Genomic DNA, 15,482 nt, shown 5'->3' with positions numbered 1-15,482 from the left:
CACCTGGCTATGAAGTTCAAAGCTCAATGAGGTTAGAAAACCAAAAAAAGGGCTTTAGTAAGTCAGTAAAAAGTAGGTAGGAGTATTTAAAACAAGAAAATGATAAGGGTGCCCATACTTATGCACCTGTCAAATTTTGTTTGAATGCAGATTGCACATTTTCTGTTAGTACAATAAACCTCATTTCAAGGCAGAAACATTACTGTGTCCAACAGTTATTAGATATATGAAACTGAAATAGCTGTTGCAAAAAAAACAATTTTTATAAAACATTAAGCTTAAGATTAATAGGGGTGCCCAAACTTTTTCATATAACTGTATATTGGTAGATAAGGCCCACACATTGTCTTAATAGAGACTTTCAGTTGTTCTTGTCTTCTCCTTGAATGGTGCTGTGGATGGTCGAAATGGTCTGTAAATAGTGTTGAGCGATACCTTCCGATATTTGAAAGTATCGGTATCGGATTGTATCGCCCGATATCCGAAAAATATCGGATATCGCCAATACTGATATCCGATACCAATACAAGTCAATGGGACACAAATATTGGAATGTATCCTGTAATGGTTCCCAGGGTCTGAAGGAGAGGAAACTCTCCTTCAGGCCCTGGGATCCATATTCATGTGTAAAATAAAGAATTAAAATAAAAAATATTGATATACTCACCCTCGGACGCGCCCTGGTTGTAACCGCTGCAACCGCTCATGTGACCGCTCACGCGACCAATCACAAGCCGCGACGTCATCGCAGGTCCTTCACGCGCTCATTCTTAGGAACGGGAGCATGGCGGTTGCAGCGGTTACAACCAGGGCGCGTCCGAGGGTGAGTATATCAATATTTTTTATTTTTATTCTTTATTTTACACATGAATCTTCATCCCGATACCGATTCCCGATATCGCAAAAATATCGGAACTCGGTATCGGAATTCCGATACCGCAAATATCGGCCGATACCCGATACTAGCGGTATCGGAATGCTCAACACTATCTGTAAACCAAAAGTCAGATGTATTAAAGAAGGTTAAATAAGTGTCTGTTAAATACGTTTTCTCTGTGGTTCTAGATAATAATTTTTTTTTTTTACCATCTGCAGACCTTTGAGAGTCATGGATAAAGACTTCTATGATCTGTAGTCAAATCTGAAGCTTGCATGGAGCTCCAGCACATCAACGGTCAACCACAAAGGCTTGATGAGTGCAACAATGTGGACTGGGGTTATCATATCAAAGACCCAAAAGCCTATTGCTATGAAAACCACTGTGTGACCTCTGCCTTGTCACCAGATCAATATGAGTCCATATCATTGGCGACGTCTGATGAAGTGTCCTGTCCTAAACTATCCCAAGAAGATCATGGCAAAGAAAAAAGGAAGGTGTGCTGCGTTGAAGAGCTGGAAACATCTTTCACTTATATCGACGAGAACGTGAATATAGAACATGTGGCCCATCCAACGTTCCTGAATGGCCACAGGCATGAACATCTCAACTCCGATGGAGAAATCCAACAAGATAGGATTCAAGAAGTATCTATCATGTCTGATGATGAAGCCACGTCCGAAGCTTCCGGTAAGTCAGTAGACTATGGCTTCATCAGTGCAGTGACGTTCCTCATCACTGGGATTCTTCTCGTTGTAATTTCATACTTATTCCCCAGAGACACTAGATCAGATCCAAGTTCCATCACAGCGAGAGAAATGGAAAAAATAGAGAAGAAGAACGCTCTTATTGGGGCACATTTGGATAAATGTGTGATTGCCGGGCTGTGCCTTCTAACGCTCGGTGGTGTTGTCTTATCAATATTATTAATGATATCCATGTGGAAAGGAGAACTGTACAGGAGGAAGGCATTTGCTTCTAAAGACTCCGCTAAACTATATGGATCCATTAATTTTAACCATTCCAAGTCTGATGGAGCTGAAAATACTTTGGTGCAAGAAGAAACGATTGACATTGTTAATTAATGTTTTCATCTCATTCTCATCCTAAATTATTTTTATTGTCTAGTAAAATATTTAATGTTCTAAATCTACATCTGAAACACTACAAAGCATCCATTTAAAAAAACAAATTGTCCTTCAAAGTACAAAAAACATTGTTGTGTTATCTACCGTTCTGTTAAATAAAGCAGTTATGGAGGAAACATGTATGACTTTAAGTAAAGGGGGCTGTTAAACCAAGATTCCTCAACAAGTAAGCAAAGTCTGAATCCAACCCAACACCTACAACGAGGCTTGCCAAATTTATTTTTTATTTTTTTCTGGACAGGCTCTCCAAAAATCATGGACAGAGAACTTTTTTTACAAACACAATAGAGGACCACAATTAATTATTAAATTGTAAGTGCTACATGTCTGCAGACTATAATTCCTTTGTATTTAGTCATTAGCTGCTTTCATTGTGAACTGTAAAAGGGTGAGAAGTACAGTCATAATAATCTTCAGCCTTAAAAAAATCACTGTGTCGCCATAGCATGTACATATGAAATATGAAAACATTTAGAAAGTTAGCGCATAAATTGGCCAATTCATGTGTACCTGGAAGCCACGACAAGGCATTTCTCGTTTTCAGGACCTATTTCGTGGCTTCCAGGTACACATGAATTGGCCATTTTATGCGCTAAACTTTCTCAATTTTTTCATATTTCTAATGCAGTAATGCAATTCATTTTTCATATTTCATATTTATAAGCTATGGCGCTACAATGTGTTGCCTTTTTGTTTGAGAGTGTAGGAGTTGGTGACTCTAGGTTCAGCACCTGTTCACAGTTAGTCTATGTTTGGATGTGACGATCAGTTTTTTAAGTTTAAAAAAATCACTGACACATCAATTTTTTTTTTTTACGGACAGGTACCCTATTTTTATGGACTGTCCAGGAATTTCTGAGCGGTTGACAATCCTATCTACAATCATCCCAAAACATACAAACAGTTAAGTTGCTTAAACGACTGTTCCAATGGCATCCTGACCTACAGCTTCATATCCCAGCATAATGTCTACCTGCAGCCACCACAAGTGGAATCTTAATGCATCTGTTTTACTATTGAGTTCAATGTCAACCTGTATGCCGTTAACTCTTAAGCTCCCCCTAGTGGTGCCTGAAAGCAACCAGCATGTTATCTTTTCGAGAAATACTAAAAATAGAAATTCATATGTGACCATCTCTTCCAGCTCAAACCGGTCACGGACTGCTCCTGACGGTGAGTCTTCTGCTTCTGGTGACATCATGTTGATAGAGCAGCTTCTTCTCTTCCACTTTGCTCTGTCGACGGGGTGTCACTGCCGACATCATGCTGATTGTTAGCTGGCACCCTGCTGCCTTAGTGCAGGGAGCCGGATGTCAATCAGCATGATGTCGATAGTGACATCCTGTCGACAGAACAAGCTTGGAAGAAGAAAAGCTGATCTGTTGATGAGAGGTCAAATGAAGCCGGAGAATCACTGCCTAAACTGGAATACATCGTCGAAGGGCAGAATCGGCAGGTAGTAAGCAACTACTTGCTGGTAAGTTCTTAGCCTCATAGCAAAACAAACCCAAAGTCCCGGATAACCCCTTGGGTGTTTTGGGTGCAGTGGTGAATTATCCCTGGGGGCAAAGCTTAAAGGGTTTGTATGACAATTCAAACCTATTAGTTGTCCACAATATAGGTGATAACTTACTGATAAGCATAATGCTGAGACCCTCAACCATCTCAAGAATGGGTCTCTGACTAAATGTAATGGCAGTTGAGTATGTGCACCACTGCTCCATTCAATGTTTATGGGCCTGTCGGAGATGCTCATCTGTCTCTGGCAGATCGACACACTCACCCTCACGCCTGATTGAAATAGCCGAGAGCAATTTTACAGAAGGACTGTAAACTGGAGGAACCATAGTAGAAACAGATAAAAACAGGAGAACACCTGGTATTTAAATCTGTCCATTATACATTACGAAATTTCTATCGTAAACCTGAGGGTCGCTTTTAAAACAAAATACAATGTGATAGTTTATGGAATATGAAAGTAAGAATTTACTACTCTAATAATAATGTATCATCTATATATATTTTTCAGAATCAAAATAAGGTACTAATACCAATTCTTTTTCTAAAAAAAATCAGTTTTTAGTTTCAGATAATATATTTTTTTTGCTCAGAGTGTCCATGTTTGCTGAGTTTTGCTTTGTTAACAGCATTCAGAAATTTGTTTTACAGTAAGCACACAGACCATGGGAAAGTGGATGATTAGATGGAGATCTCCATGTAAGCAAAGGAAAAACATATACAGTATATGTACGGTACATTGAGCTAAATTAAAGACAATTATTAAATTATTCTAAAAATATAATGTGTCTCAAGGGAATACCCCTCTTGCTTAGATAAAAAAAAAGACAGAGCAGATGCCTGTGACTGGATAATGATGACTTTTATTGGGTGGTGTTATGGGCATGTCTGTGACCTATGCAGAGGTCCTTCTGCAGAGAGGGTGACAATGTGAGATGATCCTCTGTTATCTGCCTCCAGCTTTATAATTTAGTAGATTTGCTACTTTTTATTGTATTCCTACCTGTGATGATAATGAAGATTACAAAGAGTGCAAAAAATAAGGGGCTTAGACACAGGCTCGGGATAAATCCTGAACTTCCACTGATCACTGAAATAGACCACTGTAAATGAAAACAAAAAGTATCCCACAATCTACCCTATGGATAGACAACTCTGATAAACCACCTATAAAAACATCTAGCAATTATATTTTAGTCACATACATATAAAGAAAAAGTCACACATACAAAACATGTTGATATGAATATTGTGATGTAAAATTTCTCCAAACCAAATGTGCTAGGCGACCACAAGAGCTATATCACCCAACAATCCCCAAAAGTGCACATGCACTATACTGTCAGCATGATCCAGCACTTTGACAGCTCGTCCAGCAGCGCATCTATGCAGTGTGAGCTGTTAAGTCACTGTGTGCTGCTATGTACACCTCTATGACTGAAAGTTGGCGGATCACGAGAGGAAATAAGTTAATTTTCTCCTGGTAGCCATGCTTTAAGTAAGGCAGCTGGTCAACATTGAAACACTATGTACTTGCAGATTAACCATATATCTGCAGGTTAATAGTGTTTGCAGACATGATAGGTAACTTTTAAAGCTGTGAGTCCGTGAGTGCTGTACCCTGAAGAAGCTGTGTGAGTGAACCCAGTTCTGCATTTTTTATATGCTGCATGTTTTACAGTGATATTGTTAGTATAATAAAGCAGCAAGTGAAGCACTTTGCATTATGAGAACCCAAACATTGTATATGTTATTTAATCTTATACTGTTCAGTATTTCACCTGTCAGGAGCAGTGTAATAGGAGGACTAGTTCATGTTTCTAAGAGGTCATTTGAATTAAGCAAGGAGGAGTGTAGAGAGCTGGCATCCATGCCTTGTGATAAAGAGAAAGCTTATGCCTGGAAGGAGACACTAAGTGCATCTCTAGAATGCCAAGACTGGAGATGAGAGAGAAGGTTGTGGCACCCCCCAGGAGTTTGGGTACCACAGTAGTGCTGCCTTCCTCTTGTGGGAGGGGGTAGTGCTATGCCTGGAGACAAGTGAGATTCCATTTGGCAGGTTATCACACACATAACACCTTCCAAATCCAGGCCAGGAGGGGGAGCTCAAAACCCTGTCTTAGGGAAGCTTCCCTGGATAAAGATCCTGGTTTGGAGGAGGAGCTAGACAGTTGGTCCCAGGAGACCATTGAGTGCAGATTAATCTGTACAGAGAGTCTGTGAGTGAAGACAGACAGGAAGGGAGCAGAGAGACGATACAGGGCTCAAAGAGGCTACGAGCAGGTCTCCAAGGAGTCAGTGCGCAAAAACCGGGTACCGGGAACCCAAGGCTTTTGTGGAAACTCTAAGACAGAGCAGAACCGGAGGGCATAGGACATTGTCCATTCACACTTGTGGTACAACAGCACCCTGAAGCCTGGAGTCACCATGCAGAGACCCCCAGAAACAACGGCTCAAGCTGCCTACCATACAGGTACCTGTCCCAGGACAGGGGAAACAACTAGGACCTTGTTTGGAGCACTTAGTGGCAGCAGGGACCTCAGACACATTAAGCGCAGAGTGGAAGGCCCCCAACCTGATCTGCTAAGGGGATTCCACTTGTCTCTGGACTGCCTGTACTCCTAATGTACCTGTTGCCAGTGCCTTGGACTGTGGCCTACCATCTGCAGTAAACCAGGTAAAGACTTACAGCTTGTCTCCTCCATTTATTAATTATCACATACCATCATCTTGGCCACACACCATAGGACCCCTGGGGACCCCACTTCACCTGTGGGAAGTGTAACACCCGTGCTGCCACAACATCTCCCAGAGGACCCTTTCAATGCAGTGTCGGTCCCACTACTGACCGAACACCACAGACTCATAAACATTTTTCCCTTTAAAGACCATTCCCCTTTAACGTTGAGCCCCACGACCACAGACCAGGTTGCAGCCACTGTGACATCCCCCCCTGCAGACCGGATCCGGTACCAAGTACCCCACTGTTCAAGCTGGGCGACTCAACTTTGGCTTCACAAACAGGATTCCGTGCCCTGGCATCGCCAGGTACTGTGTGCCGGAGACTTACAGTTTGCCGCCAAAAACCGCCATTGCCACACCGCGTGAGGGGGAGGAGACTTACCTTCGTGGGCAGAGCTGGCTGAGAAGAGCGCGAAGCAGGAGAAACGGGTGCCGCGCTGCCTGGAACGCCAGAAGTGAAGATGCCGTATAGCAAAGCCAGAAGTGAGGGCGCCGCAAAGTGCTGGATGGAGCACAGGAGGAACCGCTGCAGACTCCGGAGAGGAGACCCGGCTTTTACCAGGTTAGCAAGGAGGAAGCGCCATGTATGACTTGGGGAGAGGATTGGCGGCGGACGCAGCCGCAGGCCCCATAGTATCCCCAGGTCCTGCAGCGGACACACCCGTAGGCCCCGTGATGCCCCCAGGCCCCGCCGTGGATGCAGACACAGGCCCTATACAGCTACTAGGCCCTGCAATGCCCGCAGCTCCAACAAGCCTGCCGGACACCGCCACAGCTACAGTGCCCATCATGCCCCTGTCCATGCCGTATATACCTGGAGCAGCATGGCTTGCACAGTATTCCGGAGAGTCCCATACATTAAAGGACTTTAAGGAAAGACTCTGCAGCCTATTTGAAGTTTATCCCCTGACAGAGAATCAGAAAATTAACATCTTAACTGGCCAACTGATTGGTGCGGCCCTAAGAGAGGTAAAATCCTGGCCGGATGTAGACAAAAGGACTGTGCAGGAGATCTTTGCTAAACTCAAAGTCATTTTTGACACCCGCAGCGCTACAGAAATAAAAATGAAGTTCTTCGGGTGTAAGCAAAAAGCACAAGACAGCATACAGGACTATGCCCTTAATTTGCAGGAGGCACTCTGGGCTGTTAACCAAGTAGATCCTAACAGCATGCAGGATGGAGATAGACTCTTAAAAGAGCAGTTCATTGAGGGATCCTTTCCAGCACTCACAGGACTCAGCTACGCATCCTGGCCTTGCATAACCCTGACTTGGACTTTGCGCAGTTTAAGGACAGAGCCATCCTGGTGTTGCACGAACCTCCCCCCAGCCGTCCAGTGCCTCTTAAACATCCAGCCCTCATGTACCACCAGGAGGTGGAATCATATCCACAGGTCCCTGTTGAAGCTGATGCAAAGGTCCTAGATGAGGATTCTTCTACAGGACTACGCCTCCAGGTGCAAGAGCTGACCAAAAGTGTTGCTGCATTAGCCCGGACCGTACAGTCTCTACAGAAATCCCCTAAGGAGAAGATCAAGCTGGCTTCCAGAATGGAGGACATCCCCTGGCGACTACAGAAGAGGATCCCACCGACCAGAGGGAGAGACGACGATCGCTATCACCAGGATGGATGACCCATCTTCCGCCGCTGCAACCAGGCAGGACACACTGCAAGGTACTGTCATTTAAACGAGCGACCCCTGTGGCAGAGGGCCAACCCCCAGGAGTAGGACGACCAGGCCCACACAACTGGTGAGCCAAGTACGTCGGAGGGTGACCAGTTCTCCCCATTGTGATCGACGGCATCCCGATGAATGCTTTGACACCGGTTCTCAGGTTACAACTATACCTTACATTCTTTATAAGCGATTTTGGGCTGACACAGACATTACCTGTGATCCAGATAGTGATTTAACCATAGTTGCCAGTAATGATCAGCCTTTGCCGCAGGTGGGATACAAGGAGGTCACCATTAAAGTGGGGCGGGTGGAATTAAAAGCCCAAGGAATGGTGATTGTTGATATTGACCAACATGAATGTAACCCCATGATGACTACTGGTACTAATGTTATTGAAAATTGTCTTGCCAAGGTTATTGTCTTATTACAACAGGTGGCTGAAACTGCTGGCTCCAGTGAACAGAGAGTCTTGCAAAAGGAAATGAGCCCTGGTACAGAGACAGCAGGTAGAACTAGCTGGTGGAGAACTTGGCAAAGTCACAGTGATTGATCCTATCCCCATTGCAATACCCCCAGGAGTGTAATGTTGATATGTGTCAGGCAGCTATAGGTATCAGAGGTATAGAGTACCAGGCCCTGGTAGAACCTGTGTATTTGGATAGTAGGACCACAATCCTGACAGCCAGAGGGGTGGTTGAAGTCTGCAAGGGGAGGGTACCTGTACGTGTTCTCAACTGTGGAGAGAAGGAGGTTCACCTAACCAGATATGTCACACTTGCCAAACTGTTCACTGTTGATAATAATGTGATAAAGGCAACAGAAATTACACGTGGGCACTGATTCTACACCTTCACACCAGAAACAAGGGGCTTAAAAGGTGGTCCATGAGTATGAACGAGTATTCAGTAAACACCCACTAGATTTCGGGCAGGTAAAAGGGGTACAACATCATATCCCCACGGGAATTCATCCACCCATTAAGGAGAGCTACCGGCCTGTACCTCCAGATCATTACCAGTGTGCCAAAAGTATGTTGCGAGAGATGAAGGAGGCTGGGGTAATCAGAGATAGTTGTAGCCCCTGGGCAGCTCCATTAGTCCTCGTCAGGAAAAAGAGAATGTGTGTAGATTATGGGCAGATAAACCGCATTACACACAAGGATGCATACCCGTTGCCTAGAATAGAAGAGTCATTAGCTGCCTTAAAATCTGCTAACTACTTTTCCACCTTGGATCTCACCAGTGGGTACTGGCAGGTTCCCACAGCAGAGGCGAATAAGGAGAAGATGGCCTTCACAACACCAATGGGTCTTGCTGAATTTAATTACATGCCGTTTGGACTGTGCAACACCCCAGGAACATTTCAGAGAATTATGGAGTGCTGTCTTGGGCACAAGAACTTCGAAACCATCTTGTTGTACCTGGACAATGTTATTGTCTTCACCAAGACTTATGAGGACCACCTGAAGCACCTGGCCGAAGTGTTTGAAGCCCTGTCCAACTTTGGCTTGAAGGTAAAACCATCCAAATGTCACCTGTTGAAACCCAAAGTGCAGTACCTGGGCCATGTGGTAAGCTCTGATGGAGTGGCACCAGACCCTGACAAGGTCACCGTGATCAAGAACTGGCCGAAACCCAGTAACATCCATGAAGTCCGACAGTTCCTTGGGTTGGTAGGCTACTACAGAAGATTTATTAAAGACTTCATCAAGATATCTGCACCACTGCAAGACCTGTTAGTGGGCCAATCTAAGAAAACCAAGGGTAAGAATATCCCGTTTGACTGGAACGACAGGCTGGAAGGATCCTTCACTCGGTTGAAGTTGGCTCTCATGGGAGATGAGGTACTGGCCTAGCCAGAATATGACCAACCGTTTGTGCTGTACACGGATGCCAGCAATGTGGGATTGGGAGCAGTACTGTCCCACGTACAGAAAGGCAAGTTAAGGGTAATTGTTTACGCCAGCAGGAAGCTTCGCCCTACAGAAAGGAACCCTGAAAATTATAGCTCCTTTAAGCTGGAGTTCCTCGCCATCGTCTGGGCGGTAACAGAGAGGTTCAAGCACTACCTGGCCTCAGCAAGGTTCACAGTGTACACAGACAACAATCCACTGACTCACCTGGAGATGGCAAAACTAGGTGCATTGGAGCAGCGATGGATGGCTCGGTTGTCCAACTATGAATTCACCATCAAATACTGTGCAGGGCACAAGAATTACAATGCCAATGTGTTATCCAGGATGCCCAACTTGCCAGAGGTGGAAGAGGATCCAGAGGTACTGGATTCAAGCTTGAGGAGGATAATTTGCATATTCCAGGTGCCTGCTGGGAAAAGCGAAGAGTCTCCCTCATCAAGAAGATCGTTGGGTACAGCTGGGACCAGCTGCTTGGAAAGCATCATCAAACCAGGGATTCAAGCTTGAGGAGGATAATTTGCATATTCCAGGTACCTTCTGGGAAAAGCGAAGAGTCTCCCTCAGCAAGAAGATCGTTGGGTACAGCCGGGACCAGCTGCTTGGAAAGCATCACCAAACCGGGGATTCAAGCTTGAGGAGGATAATTTGCATATTCCAGGTGCCTTCTGGGAAAAGCAAAGAGTCTCCCTCAGCAAGAAGATCGTTGGGTACAGCCGGGACTAGCTGCTTGGAAAGCATCACCAAACCAGGGATTCAAGCTTGAGGAGGATAATTTGCATATTCCAGGTGCCTTCTGGGAAAAGCGAAGAGTCTCCCTCAGCAAGTAGATCGTTGGGTACAGCCGGGACCAGCTGCTTGGAAAGCATCACCAAACCAGTAATTCAAGCTTGAGGAGGATAATTTGCATATTCCAGGTGCCTTCTGGGAAAAGCAAAGAATCTCCCTCAGCAAGAAGATCGTTGGGTACAGCCGGGACTAGCTGCTTGGAAAGCATCACCAAACCAGGGATTCAAGCTTGAGGAGGATAATTTGCATATTCCAGGTGCCTTCTTGGAAAAGCGAAGAGTCTCCCTCAGCAAGAAGATCGTTGGGTACAGCCGGGACCAGCTGCTTGGAAAGCATCACCAAACCGGGGATTCAAGCTTGAGGAGGATAATTTGCATATTCCAGGTGCCTTCTGGGAAAAGCGAAGAGTCTCCCTCAGCAAGAAGATCGTTGAGTACAGCCGGGACCAGCTGCTTGGAAAGCATCACCAAACCGGGGATTCAAGCTTGAGGAGGATAATTTGATTATTCCAGGTGCCTTCTGGGAAAAGTGAAGAGTCTCCCTCAGCAAGAAGACCGTTGGGTACAGCCGGGACCAGCTGTTTGGAAAGCATCACCAAACCGGGGATTCAAGCTTGAGGAGGATAATTTGCATATTCCAGGTGCCTTCTGGGAAAAGTGAAGAGTCTCCCTCAGCAAGAAGATCGTTGGGTACAGCAGGGAACAGCTGCTTGGAAAGCATCACCAAACCGGGGATTCAAGCTTGAAGAGGATAATTTGCATATTCCAGGTGCCTTCTGGGAAAAGTGAAGAGTCTCCCGCAGCAAGAAGATCGTTGGGTACAGCCGGGACCAGCTGCTTGGAAAGCATCACCAAACCGGGGATTCAAGCTTGAGGAGGATAATTTGCATATTCCAGGTGCCTTCTGGGAAAAGCGAAGAGTCTCCCTCAGCAAGAAGATCGTTGGGTACAGCTGGGACCAGCTGCTTGGAAAGCATCACCAAACCGCGCGCCGTAATTTTTGCCTGTAGGACATTATTGCAAGAAAGCTTCGTTGAGTAGATTACACAGGAAGGAAAACACACAGCAAGTCAGCAGGATCTAGGAGCAACATGGCAGATGTGACAACCTACATGGTGAGCTGCAGCATGTGCTACATGTTCACAGATCGACCCGAAGAAGAATCCAATTTCACCTGTCAGAAGTGTAGACTAGTGGCCCTTTTAGAAGAAAAGGTGCGGGGTCTGAAAGAAAGAATAGCAACTTTGAAACTCATCAAAGATAATGAAGACTTCCTAGACAGAACAGAAGCATCTCTACTGGTCACAGAAGGTGAAAAAAGAGTCAGAGAACCTCCAAAAGAAGATGAGTAGAAGCATGTGACCAAAAGAAGCAAGAAGACCATGGAGAAATCACCAACCACACAACTGAAGAACCGATTTCAAATCTTTGTAGAGGATGAAGATGGCACACCTAAGGATGAAGCAATACCAGCAAGCAAAAAAGAAAAGGGCACACAGCAACAAGTGACAGCAAAAAGTACAGCCAAGAAGCAACGAAGAGTGGTGGTGGTGGGAGACTCACTACTGAGAGGCATAGAAGCAGCCATCTGCAGACCGGACATAACCGCAAGAGAAGTATGCTGCCTTCCAGGTGTGATGATCAAGGATGTGACCGATAGGATACCAAAGCTCTTCAGCTCCAAGGACGTACACCGATTTCTTCTGATACATGTTGGCACCAATGGCACGGCAAAGAAGGACCTACCGACAATCTGCAAGGACTTTGAAGAGTTGGGGAAGAAAGTAAAGGAACTGGATGCACAGGTAGTTTTTTCTTCTATCCTTCCAGTAGACGGGCATGGCACCAGGAGATGGAACAGGATCCTTGATGCGAACAACTGGCTAAGACGATGGTGCAGACAACAAGGATTCGGATTCCTGGACCACGGTGTGAATTACTTGTACGATGGACTCCTCGCCAGAGACGGACTACACCTCAACAAACCTGGGAAACACACATTCGTCAGAAGACTCGCTACACTCATCAGGAGGGCGTTAAACTAGAAGAAGAGGGGACGGGAAGAAAAACATTAGACTCGAACAAAGAAGACCCAGGAAAACATACTCAGAAGGGAGGTAAGAACATTTCTAAAACAATCCACAGCGAGGAGATTGGAACAAAACAAAATTGCTCGCAAACGTCAGAAGCCTGACAAACAAGATGGAAGAACTAGAAGCAGAAATATCTACAGGTAACTTTGACATAGTGGGAATAACCGAGACATGGTTAGATGAAAGCTATGACTGGGCAGTTAACTTACAGGGTTACAGTCTGTTTAGAAAGGATCGTAAAAATCGGAGAGGAGGAGGGGTTTGTCTCTATGTAAAGTCTTGTCTAAAGTCCACTTTAAGGGAGGATATTAGCAAAGGGAATGAGGATGTCGAGTCCATATGGGTCGAAATTCATGGAGAGAAAAATGGTAACAAAATTCTCATTGGGGTCTGTTACAAACCCCCAAATATAACAGAAATCATGGAAAGTCTACTTCTAAAGCAGATAGATGAAGCTGCAACCCATAATGAGGTCCTGGTTATGGGGGACTTTAACTACCCGGATATTAACTGGGAAACAGAAACCTGTGAAACCCATAAAGGCAACAGGTTTCTGCTAATAACCAAGAAAAATTATCTTTCACAATTGGTGCAGAATCCAACCAGAGGAGCAGCACTTTTAGACCTAATACTATCTAATAGACCTGACAGAATAACAAATCTGCAGGTGGTCGGGCATCTAGGAAATAGCGACCACAATATTGTACAGTTTCACCTGTCTTTCACTAGGGGGACTTGTCAGGGAGTCACAAAAACACTGAACTTTAGGAAGGCAAAGTTTGACCAGCTTAGAGATGCCCTTAATCTGGTAGACTGGGACAATATCCTCAGAAATAAGAATACAGATTATAAATGGAAAATGTTTAAGAACATCCTAAATAGGCACTGTAAGCGGTTTATACCTTGTGGGAATAAAAGGACTAGAAATAGGAAAAACCCAATGTGGCTAAACAAAGAAGTAAGACAGGCAATTAACAGTAAAAAGAAAGCATTTGCACTACTAAAGCAGGATGGCACCATTGAAGCTCTAAAAAACTATAGGGAGAAAAATACTTTATCTAAAAAACTAATTAAAGCTGCCAAAAAGGAAACAGAGAAGCACATTGCTAAGGAGAGTAAAACTAATCCCAAACTGTTCTTCAACTATATCAATAGTAAAAGAATAAAAACTGAAAATGTAGGCCCCTTAAAAAATAATGAGGAAAGAATGGTTGTAGATGACGAGGAAAAAGCTAACATTTTAAACACCTTCTTCTCCACGGTATTCACGGTGGAAAATGAAATGCTAGGTGAAATCCCAAGAAACAATGAAAACCCTATATTTAGGGTCACCAATCTAACCCAAGAAGAGGTGCGAAACCGGCTAAATAAGATTAAAATAGATAAATCTCCGGGTCCGGATGGTATACACCCACGAGTACTAAGAGAACTAAGTAATGTAATAGATAAACCATTATTTCTTATTTTTAGGGACTCTATAGCGACGGGGTCTGTTCCGCAGGACTGGCGCATAGCAAATGTGGTGCCAATATTCAAAAAGGGCTCTAAAAGTGAACCTGGAAATTATAGGCCAGTAAGTCTAACCTCTATTGTTGGTAAAATATTTGAAGGGTTTATGAGGGATGTTATTCTGGATTATCTCAATGAGAATAACTGTTTAACTCCATATCAGCATGGGTTTATGAGAAATCGCTCCTGTCAAACCAATCTAATCAGTTTTTATGAAGAGGTAAGCTATAGGCTGGACCACGGGGAGTCATTGGACGTGGTATATCTCGATTTTTCCAAAGCGTTTGATACCGTGCCGCACAAGAGGTTGGTACACAAAATGAAAATGCTTGGTCTGGGGGAAAATGTGTGTAAATGGGTTAGTAACTGGCTTAGTGATAGAAAGCAGAGGGTGGTTATAAATGGTATAGTCTCTAACTGGGTCGCTGTGACCAGTGGGGTACCGCAGGGGTCGGTATTGGGACCTGTTCTCTTCAACATATTCATTAATGATCTGGTAGAAGGTTTACACAGTAAAATATCGATATTTGCAGATGATACAAAACTATGTAAAGCAGTTAATACAAGAGAAGATAGTATTCTGCTACAGATGGATCTGGATAAGTTGGAAACCTGGGCTGAAAGGTGGCAGATGAGGTTTAACAATGATAAATGTAAGGTTATACACATGGGAAGAAGAAATCAATATCACCATTACACACTGAATGGGAAACCACTGGGTAAATCTGACAGGGAGAAGGACTTGGGGATCCTAGTTAATGATAAACTTACCTGGAGCAGCCAGTGCCAGGCAGCAGCTGCCAAGGCAAACAGGATCATGGGGTGCATTAAAAGAGGTCTGGATACACATGATGAGAGGATTATACTGCCTCTGTACAAATCCCTATTTAGACCGCACATGGAGTACTGTGTCCAGTTTTGGGCACCGGTGCTCAGGAAGGATATAATTAAACTAGAGAGAGTACAAAGGAGGGCAACAAAATTAATAAAGGGGATGGGAGAACTACAATACCCAGATAGATTAGCGAAATTAGGATTATTTAGTCTAGAAAAAAGACGACTGAGGGGCGATCTAATAACCATGTATAAGTATATAAGTGGACAATACAAATATCTCGCTGAGGATCTGTTTATACCAAGGAAGGTGATGGGCACAAGGGGGCATTCTTTGTGTCTGGAGGATAGAAGGTTTTTCCACCAACATAGAAGAGGATTC

At 44.3% G+C, this 15,482-nt stretch overlaps 1 protein-coding gene across 3 annotated transcripts in view; it reads left to right on the top strand.

Moving 5' to 3' along the window:
- Nucleotides 1-2,141, top strand: part of TMEM74 (transmembrane protein 74) — an 80,513-nt gene extending 78,372 nt beyond the window's left edge. For 2 of the 3 annotated variants that reach the window (XM_069731781.1, XM_069731780.1), the window contains one exon: nucleotides 1,096-2,141. In XM_069731781.1, coding sequence (XP_069587882.1) covers nucleotides 1,153-1,962 — 810 coding nt within the window. In that variant the 5' untranslated portion in view covers nucleotides 1,096-1,152 and the 3' untranslated portion in view covers nucleotides 1,963-2,141. The remainder of the gene's footprint in view (nucleotides 1-1,095) is intronic. The other variant, XM_069731782.1, reaches the window with a different exon arrangement.
- Nucleotides 2,142-15,482: the final 13,341 nt, after the last annotated feature.

This window comes from Ranitomeya imitator, chromosome 6 (genome assembly GCF_032444005.1).
Source record: "Ranitomeya imitator isolate aRanImi1 chromosome 6, aRanImi1.pri, whole genome shotgun sequence".
Taxonomy (NCBI): domain Eukaryota; kingdom Metazoa; phylum Chordata; class Amphibia; order Anura; family Dendrobatidae; genus Ranitomeya; species Ranitomeya imitator.
Note: the sequence above shows the minus strand (reverse complement) of the source record. Positions and strands in the feature narration are given on the sequence as shown.